At 33.8% G+C, this 21,192-nt stretch overlaps 1 protein-coding gene and 1 long non-coding RNA gene across 11 annotated transcripts in view; one reads left to right on the top strand and one right to left on the bottom strand.

The window, feature by feature from the left end:
- The window catches only part of PCDH11X (protocadherin 11 X-linked), a 729,120-nt gene that overhangs the window by 636,881 nt on the left and 71,047 nt on the right, over positions 1–21,192 (bottom strand). For 8 of the 10 annotated variants that reach the window (XM_021080416.1, XM_021080417.1, XM_021080409.1 and 5 more), the window contains one exon: positions 13,881–16,376. In XM_021080416.1, coding sequence (XP_020936075.1) covers positions 13,881–16,376 — 2,496 coding nt within the window. Of the gene's footprint in view, positions 1–10,173; positions 10,461–13,880; positions 16,377–21,192 lie in introns of those variants that run through there. The other 2 variants (XM_021080418.1, XM_005673778.3) reach the window with 1 other exon arrangement.
- On the top strand, positions 15,334–20,418 carry LOC110257787. Its single transcript, XR_002340758.1, has 2 exons — positions 15,334–15,407; positions 19,860–20,418. It is a non-coding gene; the product is annotated as an uncharacterized LOC110257787 (long non-coding RNA).

Raw genomic sequence — 21,192 nt, 5'->3', positions numbered from 1 at the left:
CTCCAGGGATATGTACTGAAGAAAGTAGCCACTGACTTTAACTTGAAGAATGTTAGTAATTGCTTTTATTTTATATGGGAAAGTTGGAAAACTCTCAATGATTATAACTGAGCTAAAAAAACATGTGCCTACTCATGATTATGTTTATTCACTTTACATAAGGAGGTGAAATAAATAATGAGTGGTAGAATGGAACCATCATCAGGTAGAATGGAAATGTTTTATAGTAATTCCAGCATCCCAATATAAGACTATTTAGCAAATATATGAAAGACAAACCAAAACAAAACCCCAAAACCCAAGGATGTTTCCTGCATGACACTTAGAAAGTTTTTTCTGTTACATTAAGGACAAAAGAAAAAAGGGCTAATGTGAGAACTATGTGGTTTATTTTCATCTATTTCTAGGAAGCAGGTGGCATACTTGTTTCCAGTATATGTGCCAAGAAGTGCATTACTTAAAGATGTGTGTGTGTGTGCATACAACATAGGGATATATGGTTTCTGAATTTTCAGAGTAGCTCTATCATGTTATAATTTCGTTATTATCTACATTTAATATCTCATGGTTTTCTGCGTCTATGCTGTTTTGACAAATTTAATAAATTTGACTTTCAATATGAGGTGAAAGGGATAAAATGATTTCTATCTAGGATGACCATTTTATCTCAGTACTTCTGTGACAGTTTTTATATATATACGAGCACATTTTTTTTTTTGGCCACACTCGTGGCATGTAGAAGTTCCAAGGCCAGGGATCAAACCTACACCACAGCAGTGACCTGAGCCACAGCAGTGACAATGCCAGGTCCTTAACCTGCTGAGCCACCAGGGAACACCTAAACAAGCACATTTTAACCAGAGTTCCCAATATCTGTTACCATTCACTAGAAAAATTTCCTCTGAGAAGAAAAACACATTTTTTCTTGCCATATTTGAAAGAAATGTCACATTGAGATGCTTCTTTTGCTAAAATGCCTAAACGCAGTATGTGGTTCTTCAGTATATGGACTACATTAAGATCAACGAATGGGGTAAAATTTTCCATTGATACTTTTCATTTTAAGTGCAACCTCTGGACAGGAAATAAAATAAGAATCAAAGTATCTAAGGTAATTATTTTAAAATATTCTAGGATTAATGGAGAAAAATGATATGACATCAATTTTGCTGGAAATAGTTTCCAGAAACTACTGTTTGAAAAGTTTTATGACCTACTCATTTATTGACACATTTAATTTTACAAGAATTATGTAAGGTTAATGTTAAGAAACAGAAAAGAGAAGGTCCTGCTGGGGCACACTAATATTGTCTTGGGAGCCCTAGGACATGGATTCAATTCTCAGCCCGGCACAGTGGGCTAAGGATCTGGTGTTGCCACAGCTGCAGCTCAGTTCGAGGCTGTTACTTGGATCCGATCTTTGGCCTGGGAGCTCCATATGCCGCGGGGTGGCAAAAAAACAAAAAGAAAAAAAAAGAAAAAAGAAACAGAAAAGATATTGAAGAAAGAAATATCCAGGCTTCTTCCATTTTTAATAAAATCATAGGTAGCACTCTGATTTTTATCATATTCCATTTTAAAAAGTATGTTTTCTTGCCTTATTTCCACAATTACATTTCCAACTCTCTGACCATGGCTTATTTTTGTTGTCCACACAGAAGAATCTTAACCAATGGAAGTGCTCAATATAATTCTGGTAAATTGTTCAGATTTGTGGAAGCATAAAAGTACATAACATAGTCAAGGAAAAAGGGTAGTAGGCATGACAAAAATATAGGGTGCATGGAGTAGTAGGAGATAAGGATGAGCAAATAGACTTGGTTAAAATTGTAAAATCCTTGAAAAATACAGTAATGGTTTTTATTCTATATGCTATTGGGAAAGCCTTGGAAGATTTTCCCCCATAGGCTTCACTTGATTAGATCTGTTTTAGAAAAAAGTATTATGGGTACAGGATAGAAAATAAATTGGACAAATGAAGGTAACAAGCAGAACGACCTATTAGTAGTGGAGCTGGTAACTCATAATGAAGACCTAAATAAGGAAGTGGCGGAGTTCCTGTCGTGGCGCAGTTGTTAACGAATCCAACTAGGAACCACGAGGTTGTGGGTTTCATCCCTGGCCTTGTTCAGTGGGTGAAGGATCCAGCGTTGCCGTGAGCTGTGGTGTAGTTCACAGACGTGGCTCGGATCCCGCGTTGTTGTGGCTCTGGGGTAGGCTCCGATTCGACCCCTAGCCTGAGAACCTCCATATGCTGCGGGAGCAGCCCAAGAAATAGCAAAAAGACAAAACAAACAAATAAAAATAAAGAAGTGGCAAAGGAGAAAATGTCCAAAGCACTGTAGAGGCAAGATTAAAAGTATTTGGTTACTATTTGGATGTGACTCAGGAAAATGTTGATGACTTTAAGATACTTCCTGAAATGGGTTAAGTATATGCTTGCTCAGTTCAGATTTCAAGAGATTTGGAAAGAGTATCTACTTACTACATACTTGTAAGGTACTCTACTAGTGATGTTCACACACACACAAACACACACACACTCCTAATTATTATGATAAAACATTTTAATTTTTCTCAATTTTTTTAACATTGTATACTCAGGGATTTTCTGCTCTAGAAAAACTGAAAGTTTTTTTTTAACATAATTTTCTCGGATAAAGGGATTTTTACACTACTAGCAACCAGGGGAATTCTTTTATTGTCCCACATCCCTACCTACCCTTTATAACCCACCCTTCACCATAACCACCATTATTCTCTACATTGCTTTGTTCATAGGAGGAGTTTGAGAAATATTCAACTAATCTCACTTGAACTCATGGTAAACTCCATTATCTAGTATGTTTTATGAAAAATAGTAGTTAATAAGTAGCACCATATTACCAATGCTCAAAGTATTTGAATACAATAAAATGCACAGAGCTAAAAACTTTAGTGAATATGAATCATTTCTATATACTTCACTGCTTTGGGTTAATTGGAAAAGACCAGTAATCTCCCAATGTTAGTGACGAAGAATGAGAATATATAAAGTTCCAGTTCATACAACTCAGATAACAAGACATACCCTGAAACTGTAGGATGTTAATGTACTAAAATGTATTTTAGGATCCCTGATGATGTTAATGAAATTGGTAGCCTCTACTGTACTGAAGCAGCACTTCAAAAAATATCAGAAGATTTGTTATTGGAATGCAGAAACAACTTTATTTGTATGTATTTCACTTAATACAGATTACACACACTTTATGCACTGAAAATACCTCAAATACAACCAGTGTTAGTATCAACATGTATTCTAGTTGAAAGATGCTCTATGATTTTCACTCTAATATATTCACACATAAACCTGTTATTGACTTTTTTAAATTACAGCTACAAGTAAAGCAAAAACAAAATTTTAAGAAAGAATGTTTGTGAATGCTCTTGCATTTTAAATCTTCACAATTTTAATGTTACTTTGCACAGCTTTTCCTCAATTGCAGTTCTTAATACTAACTCCATTTAAAAGCAGAAATGACAATAAATTGTACACATTACCCAATCAAAAAACTGAATCTATCCTCACAAATATTTCCATGAATTAGGTCAATCCACAGTCCACACTGAGCCATTTATAAAAGTGTATTTTGTATTTACATACATAGATAATATGTATGCCTATATATGATAATGGTAAATCCATATCTTAGCATTTGATAGAAACATTAACACACAAAGTTGCAGATTTATGAAACTGAAAATCTGACATTGTACAGAGAACTAAGAGAGAATTACTTATTTCATTTTTGGTTTCAGAAGTGTTGAAATTAAGTAAGGTATTAATGCAAATAAGGAGGGTTAATCTAATGGATTCTTTTCTATATGTTTTTGATATACCAGCTGAGCAGAAGTTGACCATTACTGCAGGCAAATTTATCTTAGCTTTTTTGTATACAAACAAAGCAGAATCTACACTGGTACTTACATAGGAAAAAATGGTTTAATTTTTAATGTATAATTTAATGTTACTGGATCTGTGATCTTTTAGAAAACAGGGGAACTGTTACATTTGAGGCAAATAATCTGATTGAAATTATTTAAAAACACATGAGCACATATTCAGAATCACTGGATAGGACAGGTATTTTATTAAAGAAAAGGTGCTGTATAAGATGACATAAGGGATAAAGGATGGTTAAAGTGTGTAAGTGAAGCATGAGTTTAAAAGAAGAGAGAATAACTTTGTAAATGTAGATGTATGATCTCTGAACAAGTTGTCTTTAGGTTAAAGTTTATATTATTTTTTCTGCTAGAAATTTGAAAAACCTAAATACACACATATACATGCAAATGTATGTGTGCTTATACATACTCTAACCCATTTTAATCCCACTGTATTAGAATTACATAAAGATCAAATCAAAATGAATTTTCCTCTGGTTTGACAATTAGGTCTCTTAATTTTTTTTTTTTTTTTTTTTTTGCCTTTTCTAGGGCCGTTCCTGTGGTATATGGAGTTCCCGAACTAGGGGACTAATCGGAGCTGTAGCCACCGGCCTACACCAGAGCCACATCAACTCGGGATCCGAGCCATGTCTGCAACCACAGCTCACGGCAATGCCGGATCGTTAATCCACTGAGCAAGGCCAGGGATCGAACCTGCAACCTCATGGTTCCTAGTCAGATTCGTTAACCACTGCACCATGATGGGAACTCCTAGGTGTCTTAATTTTAAGACTTTGGTATGTTTGTCTTTTAAGTCTCACACCTAAAAAGAATTGTTATGTACCTCATCATTTCTATAATTGGTATGCATTTTGAAATAAATATGTGTATAGTCTTACAAACAACTACAATTTATATATGTAAAGTTGAATTATAGTACCGTGAAGAATTTTGTTGTTAAATGTTATCAACTGCTCTAGTGTCAGATAATACTTTTCTAGAGCACGTCAATTTTTTTCTCCTATCTAAAATGAAATGATTATAATATTATTTTGTAGTACTAGATAAAATCTGCAGCTTTATAAAGTCAAACAATTTGTCAGGTAGACAAAATATTCCCATGTTCACTGAACATGCTTCCAGATATTTTGGTATCATGTAGACAAAGCTATGATACCTGAAGGAGAACTGAGCACCTTCTCTTGAATAATTATATTTGTGTGAAAAATGTAATTATTCAATTTGAACATCATAAATAATTTATGTAATTTTTTACCAAAAGGGACCCAATACATGATTATAAGTGAGTGATCAAATAAATAAAATTAATAATGAAATATAATTTCTCATTTAGGAATTCTTAAACTAGTTTTCCAAAGTCCATGCAATGTTTGTGAGTTTTTTTCTTCCTTGATTATGAGATTATATCTGTGTTTACATGCCAAAAGAGCTGGTTAGATTTGTGTGTGTGGGGGGAATTACTCTGAGGCTGTGACACTGAACAACTATTTGAGCTGTATATTTGAATTATTGGACACATGTTTATGTAAGTTGATAGTATTTATAATCAATTCTGTTTAGTTAAAAGTATCATTGAAATGGTGATCTGCACTGATTTTGAAATTGAGATTAAAACTGGTATGTGATAAGACAAGTAAATACATTTTAAAATTTATTTTATGAATTTCTGAAAATGACTTTCACCAGTGCTGAACATTCATTTATTTCTAACTACTACCAAATAGAGTAAAATTGGTATTAAATTTTCTCTAAGTATCTAATGAAAACATTATTTTGTTATCCAATGTTTTTACCAAGTATTAAGACAAAAAGGAAAATGCTTTTAAAATGCATTTCAAGGAGAATAGCATTTTATGAAGTAAATCAATGAATAATTAATAAATACAAGGCTCCAGGACAAAGGACACAAGTGCAAGTATTTCCAGAATATACATTGAAATACCTCATTTTCCTTACTGTGTTATTTTGACTAGCTGAAACATAATAGAATGTGATTTTTTTCACTTCACCAAAAAAGGCTTACTCCTAATTGGATGGTACCAGTGTATGTGTAGATAATTAAATATAATTAATCACTTAAAAAAGGACAGTTAAAACAATTTTAATTGAGAAGATCTAGAATATGAAAAAGGTGGCGTTCCCACTGTGCCTCAGTGGTAACAAATCCAACTAGTATCTGTGAGGATGGAATCCTGGCCTAACTCAGTGGGTTAAGGATTCAGCGTAACTGTTACTGTGTCCCGTGGTGCAAGGTCGCAGACATGGCTGGATCCTTCATTGCTGTGGCTGTGCAGCTCCAATTGGACCCCTAGCCTGGGAACTTCTATATGCCGCATGTGCAGCCCTAAAAAGACAAAAAAAGAAAAAGAAAAAGAAAAAGGTAAGAGTTGCTTATGAGACTTTTTGGAAATAATTAGATAACTTGAATGTTCATTCCAAGGGAAGTTTTGGCTGATATTAAGAAAGGATTCTTAATCAGGCGCTGTGGTGCAATGGGTAGCGTATTGGACTTCTTGATGGTATTCTTTTTAATGAAAAAGCTTTTTCATCAAGATTGGGTATTTTAACTGAGGGGAGATTAGTCTTATGATGGAGATATATAGTATGTCTCTGTATTATGCCATCAACTAATTAGGCTACACTATTACATAATGTCTAATCATATATTTATAAAATAAATAATATGCATAATAAATAACCACTATGTGTAAAAAAGTTCTTCAAGTATAGTTTAAAATAAAAAAGAACAGAATATGTCTGTAATTTTAAAGTGCACCAACTCCAGAGGTTAAACAGAATTACTAAGCAAGTTATAAAGAAAAACTCACTGGTATAGCTTAAAATAAAAACAAAGATCTAAAATCCTCCATTCAAAATCTACCCACAATTTTAAAAAGCCTACTCCAAATTCTAAATAGCACATAAAACCACGGTATGAACACCCATAATGTATGAAAAAATAAATTGCACAATAGTTCTTTTTTAAAATACTAGTTATACACAACACACACAGCTTTATATTACTGCAGCACCTTTGAATATCTTAGAAACCTAAATCTAAACAATATTTAAAGTAGACAAAAACTAAGTTACATAAAACCTAAGGAAAACTGTCTATTACACAAGAGCACCTATAGGAAGCTTTTACAGATTGTGGCTTAAATTTATATAAGATTATTTAGTAGAGCTGTTTGTCCTGAAGCACTTCTGCTGAAATCAGGCTTTTTATCACACCTAGCTAGATGCACAATTACAAAAGCTAATTAAACAGTGAAAAGTGCAGGTGACAAACTGTAGAATGAGACAATATTATTTTGTGTCAAAATAAAAAGATTAGTAACTATTGTACAAAATAATGATTGATTGAATCTTAATTCAACTTTTAAAAATTATTCTAGAGTATAGGTGTTCTCAGTAATGATGTGGACATGACAGTCAGCAGAGAAAACAGAAGTATATATAAAGGATTTATTATTGGACAGAATTTAAATTGCTTTATAACTTTTTCAATTTAAATCATTGAAAGTAAAATTAATTTACGAGATGTAATGGCTTGAATATTCTACTTCTAAAAATAAACTTTTACATTTAATGTAAAATAAGAAAACGTATTTCAGCAGCTTTTTTCAAAAAAAGACCACCATGAATTTTAATCAAATTTGAGTGCCTATAGGGGTGAAAGTGTACAGGCCATTGTAGTTCATCAATTAGTCCCTAAAAGTTTATTTTATGACTAGTCTTAAAATTTGCTTTCCTTTTGTTTTTCTCTATACACTGACTAGAATAAGAACAACAGAGACAGTCAAGGACACTTCATTGAGAATATTCCAGGAGTCTATTACAACAAGAGATGGGAAGATATCTGAGACCTTGTAGGCCAAACATGTAACAACAAAAATATTTAAATTAAAAGTTTCATCAAATCAACTGATAAGAAGGAAACAAGTAGGAAAATGCATGTTTTTGTTTTCTCTAGCTTTTGTCTAAAACTAGTTTCAATGCCATCCATCTTATTCTCCAATAATATTATTTCCATAAGCATAAGCAAAGGACAGATCAAAGGTAGTTAATAATCAAAAGCAGAATCCATTTTCATCTATGGCCAAATTCTAAATACAGTTAAATCTCAGTCATTATTGGTTTATATGGGTAAATATTTTAGCCTCAAAGAGCAGGAACGAAATCAGTTTAGAAGTTCCTTTCTCACACAAGTTGTATTCTGAGAGATGGAATCACTTGCAGCTTTAAAAATAAAGTTTCTATTTTCATCTTCTGCAAAGATGACACCCATAAAAATATTGAGGAATTTTTTTTTAGAGATTCTGGATAACTCTTTCAACACACTTTCATCTTCATATACACAAAGGAGTGATTAGGAATTTTCCTTATTACAGTCAGAAAGGAAAAGGTCACAGAAGCAGAAGAAAAATGAGATATTCTCCTCTAGCTCACAAAATGTGCAGAAAAGGAGACAAGCATGGCCATTACACAGGCATTTAAAATGTGTTTATATAATAATTACATATACAAATGGTCATGAAGCCACAGTAGTCTGTCACAGGACAAGTGAAATATTGATTCATTTTCTTGGGCATCATCATTTTGTTCACAATTAAATTGAGACTACGAATTTTACTCTTAGTACATCTTGGTGCCTGCAGGGTACTAACTCTAAGGGCATAGTAAATTGGCTCAATTTTGACATTCCTTGAAATGATTTGAATTAAACTGAAATATTTATCAGGAAAAAATGGGGGAGGAATTTCAAAATTATTCTATATGAATAACTTTCACAAAGGTAAAGTTTAATTTTAAGTATTATTATACAATAGTTATTTATAAGTATGTAACACAATATTGTAATTTATAAGACATATCTCACTACCAGTAAAAAAGTTACACTCAGTCATTATAATTAACTAAGTAATGTTTAAAAAGCCAGATAGCAAGCATGTTCAAGGAACTTGACGTTATTAGAGGTACTAATTCTGTACTGAGTAAATGGGAATGTTGAATTTTAACAAAAATCTTTTCAAAATCCTGCCCATTTATTAAATATCCAAGAATTACACTAATCAAAAATGCTAAATAGAGCATAAACCTCTTCTAAACACCTTTACACCACAGAACAAGTAATACACTAATTTAATGTACATACATATAGACCAAATCCTACTCACACTTTGCAAGATAAAATGTAACACAATGAAGCATTTGAATGAGAAGTCAGGAAACATATGTCATGATTATAAGGGTCCTTTATACTCCCTTTTTTTTCCCTGAAAAATCATGTTTTTAAAATATTCTGTTAGTACTAGTACTGTTATTAAGTTATAAGCAGCTTAAAGAATACAGTGTAAAATTGGGACAGCATTCCTTCCTCAATAAATTTAATGTACACCCAATTTGAGGCATTTAGTCATTTGTGTAGGAAAGTAATTAATCAAAATGGTGTGAAGGATGAGATAAAGGGCAAATTACTCAAAGTAAAGAAATACATTCAGTAATTTGATGTCAGAGAAATAAATCTATTTAGCTTCAACTTTAGTATCTTACATTTTTCTAGGTAGTTTCAAAATTAAGATAAAATCTTTCAAAATATCCTATTTAAACCCTTGACTCTACTCTCATATGTCTAGAATTATGAGACTACTCTCATATGACTAGAATTATGTCATTATGTAAGATATATCAATACTTTTTTCCCAAAATATTGGGGAGTATAAAGAACTTTTACATTCTCCTTTTGATAGATTAAAAATAGATAAAGCTTCTTTTTCAGTATTTAAAGAAAAAGGAAACATGATCACAACAAAAATATCTTTAATGATTAAAGTAGTGGAACAACATGATTTCAATCAACATAAAAAACATTAAAGTTATTTTATATCAGCTAACTTTTAAGAAAAGTGATGGATAATTATAATTATTTTTTCAACACTATATAATGAGAATATTTTCAAAAAAATGTGCTAAAGTGTTTTGTTGTTGTTGTTTGCTTTTGGTATTAAGGAAAATCTCTTGCCCTGGATACCTTTCAGAGGGTAGCTTGGATAGTTCAGCTTCACTTCCAAACTCCCAGAGATGATCTTTAAATTCTTCAGCAATCAGACAGGGCAAGTAATTCCATGTTTTGTGATTGATATATTAACCATCAGTTTGTACAGCAAGACACATTATATCACACTCATTGACATTCAGAGCAAGCAAATGGAGACACAGCATGATAAAATTCTTTTATTATACTGCACTGTTTCTTCCACAAATTTTAAATTTCCATTGCAAGATTATAGCTAAAATGAGCACAAGGCTCAGTGGGACAAAATTTTTAAGGTGGTTTTTGTTTTGCTTGCCTTTATAGTGGGAAATTCAGGTTACGAAATTAATGATCTTAGCCAAATTTTGAAATCACAAATCATTGGAATTTTTTGGAAGGAGAATGGAATTATGTTGTTCCTAGAAAGTTATATCTCACTGTAGATTTCAATAGTTGGTGTCCTGGAATCAGTCTAGGACAAGAAAAATAAAATGTTATCAAAATCAGATGGTTTTGTTCTAGGAGTATTAGTTGCCAAGCATGCTACACGGCTAAAATTCACATTACTAAAATACAGACGCATAAAAATCAAAGTTATGGGATTTAACAGTAGTGAATACCAATCCTACTCCAAGCTAACTCAGACTCCTCTTACCATTTTGAATCCATGTATAATATCTACATTCATATAATGGTGAATTTTTTCTTTGAAATGAAATACCTCAAATACATGTGACACTGTGCTAAGACAGTGACTTGTACATAGAAGTTCCTTTCAAAGTAATAAGTTCATTTTTATTCTCTTATTTTTGAAATATATACCTTCACAATATTATAATGTGACAGCTTTGTTAAGCAAGACTTGGTTTTGGCATTATATCTCTTTTATACAACAATTATCAAAATTGATTCTAAATGATTATTCTTACTGTTTTTCTAGAGTTGCACCAACCAAACAATATCTGCTTGCTCTGAAAAACGTTAACAGAAAGTAAAGAGTAATATCATCTTCCAAATTTCATTTTTTTTTTTTTGTCTTTTTAGGGCTGCACCACGGCATATGGAGGTTCCCAGGCTAGGAGTCAAATCAGAGATGCAGCTGCCAACCTACACCACAGCCACGGCAACACCAGATCTGAGCCATGTCTGCAACCTACACCACAGCTCACAGCACACCAGATTCTTAACCCACTGAATGGGGCCAGGGGTTGAAATCGTGTCCTCATGGATACTAGTCAGGTTTATTACCACTGAAGCCACAACGGGAACTCCTCACATTTTTAATTTCTACTACTATATAAAAATGCCTTCCAGAATATCTGTAAAAATTTACATCAAAAGGAGAATCCATCATATTCCCCAGGTATATATGGCTTTATGCAATAGATACATTTCTATCTGATGAATGTACCATATTTTTTCAGAACATAGGTCAGAAAAAAAAAACTATAAAATGTATTTGATTCCATTTTTAAAACATGAAATTTCTGATAAATCACCTTATATTTTATAGCCTACTAGAACCATTTCATTTCTTCACTTTCATATTTCTGTTCAAAGGGGTAATGAACTAAAAGTAAATATCACCCTAAACCATCGTTTTGAAAATGCACTTCTCACGTTGTTTAAAATCAATTGAATATAATTCTGCCTTCTGTTAACAGTAGTATTTTATTCCACTGTCAGAATTTCCTTAAGGGGCAATGAATTTTATTGGCTGACACTTTTCCCCATTTTGTAGGATGTTTCTTTAAAAAGGACACACCTACTGTATTTGAATTTTTATAAATACATGAGTTCATTTTCAGTGCTTACTTACCTTATTAGCATTCTGTAACATCAGTGAATATAAGATGCCTCTCCTGGCATTAATCAGAAATTGAAGTGTGTATAGAAAGGGTGAAGGACATTGCAAATGTAGCACAAAATACAAGGATTCAAATTATTTTTAGTATCATATTAGTCTGCCTAAGTTCACTAATCCATGTCCAGAAAATATTTAGTAATTAATCCAAAACATCTGTGAACCAATAACATAAAATGTACAATTTACCTTTTTTAAGATGTGAGAAAATAGAATACATCATCTGAGAACTCACTGATTCCAGGATAGTCCTTTTAACTAATAAAAACCCAATAATAGTCAAGAATTTATTTTTATTAGCATTTACTTTCCGTATTTTGCCTATGTCATTAAGTTATTGTCCCATTTCTTAGCTAAATAAAATGGCATAATGAAAAAAATTAATTTTATTTACTTTTTCAGGATTAAAAAATATTCAAAAAGGTAATAAAAGAGGAAGATATTTGAAAAACACCTCAATTTTTTCCTTTGTCTATGTTATAAACAAAAACACACCATGATGAGATGTTAGGCATCTATGTTTGCCACCCATTTAAGATCCATCTTGGTCAGAAAACACAGGGCTGCTGTGAACTGTAAAAATAAACTCATTCTAAGCATAACAGAACTCTCCACAAAAAGAGTAGGGTTCTATTTTGCCATTTGCAATAGCATAATTATGAACCTATCGTAAAAAAATGCACGCACAACTGAATTAGTACCTTACTTTCTTTTCACTGTGTGATTAAGAGAGAAAGGTCAATGTTATTGTGTAATTTAATCGTGCATATCCTTGCGTGATGTTAATTCCTAAAACCATTGCCTAAATTATGGTAAATTGTTTTCATTGTTATTTTAAATCCTGATAGACTTCTTTAATATCTCTAACTTTGGTGAGAGGGAACCTATTTTGACTCTCACGTTACTACCATTTTATTAAGCCTGAATGGGTTTCCAGAAGTCTTTATTCACTGAAACTTAGATGAAGAAGACCTTGTTAGGAGTAACACAGATGAAATAATAAAGTCAACATGTGGTGTTGACTTTGATAGAAAAAATAAAATTTCATCACTTGACTTCATTAACGTAATAACCTTACTTAAATCATTTAATTATGAATTTCTAGATACATTTTAATTCATTTCTCCATAGAATACAGATAAAAAGGACTGTATAAACTTGTTTTCATAAATTTATTGGGTTTTAAATTATCATATACAGATTTATTGGGTCTTAATATGCTCATATTTCCCTCAGGCCCATTAGAGAAAGCAAGCATACTTCATTTTCCAAAAATCATTATCTTTTAAGAATGTCTACTGAAGGGTTCTCAATACCTTGCATAGATATGCAAGTACTCAAATAGATATCTAAAATAGAAACCTCATATATATTTCATCCTCTGGCTTGGAGATAAAAGTGAGTAGCATGACTTCATTTTCCTAATCACATTTTTGCTACATGGTGTCAATGCAGATTTGATGAACTAGAGTAATGGTGAGCTCCTAATCTGAAAATGACACTCTCTTTTCATTGTGGTGGTTTGAGGAAATGGTGGGTAGGGAGAATATCTTGATGTTATTTGATTATCTTGGGTAGACACATATTTCCCCAAGTGAAGCTGGAAGTCTCAGCACCATTAAGATCTGCTTATCAGATTCCAAAAGGCTTTACTGTGATGTATCTAGCCCTGACTCTTCTGCCCTCATGCACACAATTATTACTGAGGACAGTGTCATGACCCTTTATTTTGGAGTTTTTCCAGGATATTCTCTAGCAAGAGGTGTCACACTGCCATCTACAAACAACACTTCCCCTATTATAATCATCGTTCTGCACCCAATTTTCCTATAATCAGGAGTCATTTTATTCTGATTTTCTGCCAAACTTAAAATGAATCCATGTTTCTCTTAGGATATTTCTGTAGAATATGATCGTTTTGATCCCATGATGAATCAGTAGATTCTGTAAAGCCCCTACTTCAACTGAAAATAATTTTTAAAAATAAAATAAAGTTAGAAAGATCAGTTAGAAACTTGGATTACCTACCGGTCTGGTGTGCACAGACACAGGGGTCTTGAAAGTTGTCACTGGATAGCTGCACTCAGAAACACTGTAGGGATCAGAACTGCTGGAGGAACACTTGGAGATGGAATCACAGCCCACGAAGGTGTTATCAAGAGGCAGTTCCTGGATGATGTGGTGCTTCGAATTCAGGGGAGTTTCTGGCTGGATCTGGAAGGTAGGCTGTGGAGAGGCAGATTTGTAGTGCCGGGCCAAATCGGGGCTGTCAGGCTTGAAAGTAGTAGGTGTAGTGCCCCAGTTGTACTTGCCCATGGTTTGCTCTTCCAGCTCAATGGGAAGGTCTAGTGTGATGCTGCTTCTATTGTTGTCAGCATCATCCGCCTTAGCTTCTTCGATAGTGACAAAGTTAAGCAGCAAGTTCTTAGGTGCATGCTTCTTCTTCTTCTTCTTCTTTTTCTTCATCATTATCATCTGCCTGTTTTCTGGGTTTGGAGTAACCCATTCAGAATTCTGCTTGTTTTTCTGAGCAGCCTTAAGGTGTGGTGATTGCTGGCATCTTACTACAGCAGTGATGAAAATAACAAGGATGACAGTTATGGTGCCAGCCACAATGGCAACCACTATCTTGACATAGTCACTGGATGGTGAGGATGCATCAGTTGTCTCAATATTTTGGGTCACTGGTGTTTCAATGTTTTTGCGCACCAATTCATAAATCAGTGTAGCATTGGTCACTGACTCATTCACAAATAGATTGACATTTACAACATTGAAGAGAGAATCAGGTTGTCCTAAGTCCTTAGCTTTGACTACCAATCTGTGTAAACCAAGGTCTGCAAAGACACATTTCTCCTTCAGTGTAATGTTGCCTGAAGTTTGGTCAATTATAAATAGACCTTTTGTGTTTCCTCCTACCATGCTATAACGAAGCTCTGCATTCATGCCAGTGTCATTGTCAATAGCAACTACTGTGAAGACCACTGTACCTGGATTAGTGGATGGTGGAACCAGTTCAAAAGAGTAGTTGGAAGACGGGACAACAAAAACTGGTTTGTTGTCATTAACATCAACCACATTTATGGTGACTTTGGCAGTTGAAGAACGTGATATCCTACCACCATCCTCAGCTTTTACATAGAAAGTATAAGATTCCTGTTTTTCTCTATCAAATGAGATATTTGGTTGGATGACACCAGTTTGTGGATCAATGGTGAAGTCATCATTTGCATCTAAAATGGAGAGAATGACTGCAGAATTTTCTCCATAATCAGGATCAGTTACTGTGATTAGTCCTACTGTGCCATGTCTTGGAAGGTTTTCTGGAACATAGAAGTTGTACTCATTGTGCGTGAAAACTGGACTGTTGTCATTCTGATCAAGAACAGTCACAAGGACCGTGGCATTGGTCATTAAAGGTGGCATCCCATTATCTTTTGCTAGAACTGTGAATGAATATTTTTCCTGTTTTTCTCTATCCAGTTTCTTCACTGCGGTCAGAATGCCTGTACGATGATCCAAGTTGAATTCAGATGGAGCATCAAAGCCTAGCAGGTAATTTATCTCAGCATTACGCCCACTGTCTGCATCCATTGCACTTATTTTTGTCAATTGGGTGCCAGGAGAGTTATTCTCAGGAACAGAAAGACTTAGGAAAGGCTGAGTGAAAACTGGAGCATTGTCATTTTCATCTTTTACTTTGATGAGGAGCATGGATGACTGATTCAAAGGAGGTTTGCCAGCATCTGCAGCCAGTAATTTAATGGCATATTCTCTTGTGGACTCATAATCAAGATATGCAGCAGTCTCTAGAAGGAACTGATTACTGAATACTGGCCTTAATCTGAAAGGGACCTCATGGTCTGTAAAGCATGACACCCTACCATTATGGTCAGCATCCTTATCTGTCACAGTTATGAGAGCAATTTTGGTGTTGAGTGGAGCGTTTTCTGAAAGAACCACAGTGCCATTGATGGGATTGATGATGTATCTTATGTCAATTGATGGGATATTATCATTGATATCTGTAACATTGACTAGCACCATTGCTCTTGCTGGCGTCAATCCACCATCACTTGCTAAAACAAGTAATTTGTGATTTGGTGATTCCTCCCTATCCAGTGGTTCTTTAATTGTTATAAGTCCAGTAGTGGAGTTGAGGTGGAACAGCTTCTTGGCCATGTTGGAGATTAGATTGCTGAAATAGAAGTGAATCTTGGCGTTTTCACCTATGTCGGCATCTGTGGCATGGAGCTGTGTCACTGAAGAACCTACAGGAGCATTTTCTGGTATACTGACTTCAATTTCATTCTCCTTGAAGACTGGGCGGTTATCATTTGTATCAGCAACACTTACTTGCAAAATAGCAGTACTGGATCTTTGAGGAAAGCCACCATCTTCAACCTTTATTTTCATTACATATGTATCTTTCTCTTCCCTGTCTAACTCCTTTTGAACTATCAGCTGTGGCATCTTCTCTCCTTCTGGTGTTTCAATGACATCAAGCCCAAAAATACTTTGACCCTAGAAAACAGAGAATGAAATACTTTAGCTTATTATATTATTATTATTTTATTATTTGTAATAGTTATTTCTCCAATTTTTTTCTACTGTACAGCATGGTGACCCAGTTACACATACATATACGCATTCTATTTTCGCACATTATCACGCTCCATCATAAGTGTCTAGACATAGTTCCCAGTGCTACACAGCAGGATCTCATTGCTAATCCATTCCAAAAGCAATAGTCTGCATCTATTAACCCCAAGCTCTCCAACCACCCCGCTCCCTCCCCCTCTCCCTTGGCAACCACAAATCTATTCTGCAAGTCCATGATTTTCTTTTCTGCAGAAAGGTTCATTTGTGCCTTATATTAGATTCCAGATATAAGTGATATCATATGGTATTTGTCTTTCTCTTTCTGACTTACTTGTCTTTTTAATGAGACCAGTTTTCAATTTCTTGAAGCCACATGACATAGCATCAGCTAGAAATAAGTGAGTGCCAGAGACTTCAGTTTTAAGTCTTAACTTTGTCTATAACTAATTTTGTGACCACAAACAAGTTGCTTAACTTCTCCAGACATTTGTGAAATTAGAGTCGTGCTAGATGTTCTGAGGGCTTTTCAGGCCATAGCATTTTATGGTGATAAATGTAACTCTTTTATGTGAACTATTAAAGATTTCAGAAGCAAGAAGTATGAAGAATTTTAAGAATTGTCACTAAGTTTCACATGAGGAACAAAGTTATAAGTGAGTTAACCATGGTTACTTCAAATGAATTAAAATATCTTATTGTAGATTTAGTTGTCTGGGACAGTTTTTGACCACCAAAGTAACAATCAAGTATAAAATAATTATCTCAAAGAACATATATCACATGTAATAAATACAGGTAAAACCTTTGGCATGGGGAGAAAATATGCAAACACTGTTAAGAATAAAACCTTAAGTAAAATACATAGACTTTCCTTCCCCCCCATAGAAACAGGAGTTAAAATGAAATTTTCTTGGAGATTAACAACACAATGCTATTTACTTTCTTATTTTTAAGGAACAGACACGATGGACTGAAATTCACATGCCACAATGTCAAAATGGAAGATATAGCTTGGAACAGTTATCTATAGTCTCTTCTTGCCTGTAAGGTCAGATTATGGGAATGTTTAAAATAAATCTCCACTGGTTCAAAACCATCAAGGAAGTGGTTCAATTAATAAAAAAAAAAACTCTAAAATACTTAAGGTGCTTGGGCTCTCTTAAGAGACTTTTCAGCATACAGTTAAGCTTTAAAAATAGTCAAATAAAATAATTTTGATAAAGTCCAATTTATCAAAAGACAATAAAAAAATTTTAAGTCCCTCCTCTGAACTGCAGTAAGATGAGCCCTACACACATAAATAGTGACCTTGCTAGCTGATTGAGGAATAGTGTTGACAGGCTCTCAGGGGCAGTCCTATCCAATGTTACTTGCAGCACTTTGACAGAAATGATTAAGATAAAAAGCTACTGGAGGCTATGAAGAAAAGATCAAAAGATTTTAAAATTCCTAATACATGAGTGATTTATGAACCGTTATGTATACACACACACATAACCATACACTACAATTTTTAATTCACCCATATATTTTTTAACAGAAAACTTGCTGGCATGTGGTGAAGATCAGTTATTCAGATCTCATTTACATGCTCTGTTTGAAGAATGGGATAATATCTGAGGGTTTTCCCCATAGTTTTTTCATACCAGTGTCTAAAACAAGATCCTAAAAGTTGGAAACAAATGAACAATATCAGGTTTTCAGGGATCACTACAATATGGTGAGATTACATGGTCATATTATTTTTTTTAACTTACCAAGGTGTAATAATTGCTTACATATAATCTAGTACAATACTCAAGTACAACTACCTTTTTCGTAGTGAATTGCCTGAAGATATTTCAGCATTTTTTGTTATTTTTTTAATGTGTGTTTAGATTCACTTCCACTTTTATTCAAATCCAGAACCATAATATATCTTGAAGGAAAAATTAAATATTTATTACAAAATTTAAGTTGGCATTTCAGAGATATTAATTAAAGTCATCATTATGCTTCCATGTAATTTAAAAAATTTTTCATATGACGTAAACGGTGTGTATTAATTTTGTTTTTAATTTGTAAACTAAAATGAGCATTCTATTAATATTTTATTCATATAAATCAATAAAAAATCTGCCTTTATTTGCCAAGGGAAATATTTTTCATATCTATTGACAAGTGTGAAAATTAGCAAACTATAATCTATTCTTCAGATTTTTATTTCAAGAAAAACAGTATTTTACAACAACATTAAATATAGACATAATGTTAACTTTAATGATAACGTCATCTAAATAAACTTAGTGATTAATGATAGTTTCATTTTTGTAATTATATTTCAAAAGCCTTTTTTTTGTCTTTTTGCCATTTCTTGGGCTGCTCCCACAGCATATGGAGGTTCCCAGGCTAGGGGTCAAATCAGAGCTGTAGCTTCCGGCCCTCACCAGAGCCACAGCAACGCGGGATCTGAGCCGTGTCTGCAACCTACACCACAGCTCATGGCAACACTGGATCCTTAACCCACTGAGCAAAGCTAGGGATCGAACCTGCAACCTCATGGTTCCTAGTCGGATTCGTTAACCACTGAGCCACGATGGGAACTCCCTCAAAAGGCTTTTAGGAAGGTTCAAATCTAGAATGTCTTATTTATGAGTAGAAAAAATAGTTTCTGAATTGCACTTCACAAAAATGCATGGCACTTAATAAAATTTTCTTAATTCTTGGCATGTCAATATTCAGTGGCTAATACAGTCACAGCATTCTTCTAGTCACTGGGGATATGATGGTGAGTAAAAATATTTTACTAATGTAATGGAAATTAAATTTTAGCTAAGAGGAGAGAAAATCAATAGCAATCTAAGTATGTACTGATGTTGATACTAATAGATTCATGTTAGTTGAGAATAATTACATCTTTAATAAGAGATATAAAGGTAGATTATAAAGTATTATTAGAGGTTATATAAAGGGAAACTGGCATATATAATATAGTATTAAAAGAACAGGTAAATATCTTAAGTTCTTGAGTTTTGGACTCAATTGTCCAGTTTATGTGGGTAGTGATTACTGCATTGGACAGCACAGATATAGAATTTGGCAATCATTACACCAAGTTCTACTGGACTGGACTGTTTTAAGATCTCATATTTTTCTTTAACAAAAATCTGTGTTTAGTCAGGTGATTGGGTTCATACTCCCTGCTCAGATATTTAGAGCTCTACAAATAACTTGCTGGCTTGCATATTTAAATTTAATATTGTCCAAGAAATTCGAAGAGGAGTTGCCCACATGTAAGACATAAATACTTTTCAACAAAGTTTTGGCTATATACATAAGTTTGATGCCAAAGTGTGGTACCAATATGAGCTTACTACCATTATTGAATAACTATATCAAGGACATTCCTTTGTCTTGTTTCTTTAGGAATAAAGAACGACTAACACCTGGATCCAACATTAGTTCTATCCCATGTCAATTTGCTCAGCGGAAACTCAAAGCCACAGGAACAATGAAAAAAACTGAAGGCCTTTGCCATATTTGAAACTATGACATGAAAACAATGGGAAAAGTGAAAAAGGAAAATGAAGATATACAGCTCCTTAATTCATCACCTTGCTAACTTTAGCATAGATGTGTCCTATATGTTAAAAAAAAAAAAAGTTAGAAGTTTGGGATAATTGACCTGTAGTATACTAAATTCCAAACCTACTTAAAATTATTTCCCTTTGTTTATAGGGACAAACAGCCTGAAAAAACCCTTTGTTATCTCTCCCAAATGGTCTTTCTTTGGTGATAGCACTGGCTATCATTCACATGTGTGTATCTCTTAGTAATATACTTAAACCCTTTGTTATCTCTCCCAAATGGTCTTTCTTTGGTGATAGCACTGGCTATCATTCACATGTGTGTATCTCTTAGTAATATACTTAAACCTGTATTACACTAATGGATGCAAGTCTAGAATAAAATGGCATCAAGCTTCCTTCATATGTGTAATCTCTAAGGACATAACACCCAGTGTGTACAAAAACATTAAATAAGTATTTGTTAGATGAAGAAATGCATGAATTAAAAGGATGAGTCCTATTTTAAAACATAAAAAGAGAAAGAGCAGAGTTTGGTTAGCAGAGTTTTTAACTTTCAGTCTGTGCTGGAATAGGAATATATTGTTTTTGGATTTTTTTTTGGTTTTTTTTTTGGTTTTTGTTTTTTCTTTTTAGGGCCGCACCCGCAGCATATGGAGGTTCCCAGGCTAGGGGTCTAATGGGAGCTGTTGCTGCTGCCCTACACCAGAGCCACAGCAGCGCGGGATCCGAGCCGCTCTGTAACCTACACCACAGCTCACGGAAACGCCGGATCCTTAACCCACTGAGTGAGGCCAGGGTTTGAACCCACAGCCTCATGGTTCTTAGTCGGATTCGTTTCCGCTGTGCCAGCACGGGAATATATTGTAATTGTTGACTTAGGTTGTCCTTTTCTTTACTTTAATTTCGAAATTATTTTATAAAACAACTGCTTTTTTTTCTGATAGGGATATAATAAGCTTCAGTGTCACTCTCTGGTAAAAAGTTAAAACCTGGTTGTAAACCTTTATTTTCAGAAGAAATAATGATAAGTACTTAGTGTGGTAAGTGGCCAGTGTAGTACTTATAAAATACAAAACCCTACATCTGTCAAACACACATATGTACTAATAAGAGAGAAAACAAAAACTCAGAGAAGAAAACAACATATTATATGAATTGGATGCAACACG

This window comes from Sus scrofa, chromosome X (assembly GCF_000003025.6).
Source record: "Sus scrofa isolate TJ Tabasco breed Duroc chromosome X, Sscrofa11.1, whole genome shotgun sequence".
In the NCBI taxonomy this organism is placed as follows: domain Eukaryota; kingdom Metazoa; phylum Chordata; class Mammalia; order Artiodactyla; family Suidae; genus Sus; species Sus scrofa.
Note: the sequence above shows the minus strand (reverse complement) of the source record. Positions and strands in the feature narration are given on the sequence as shown.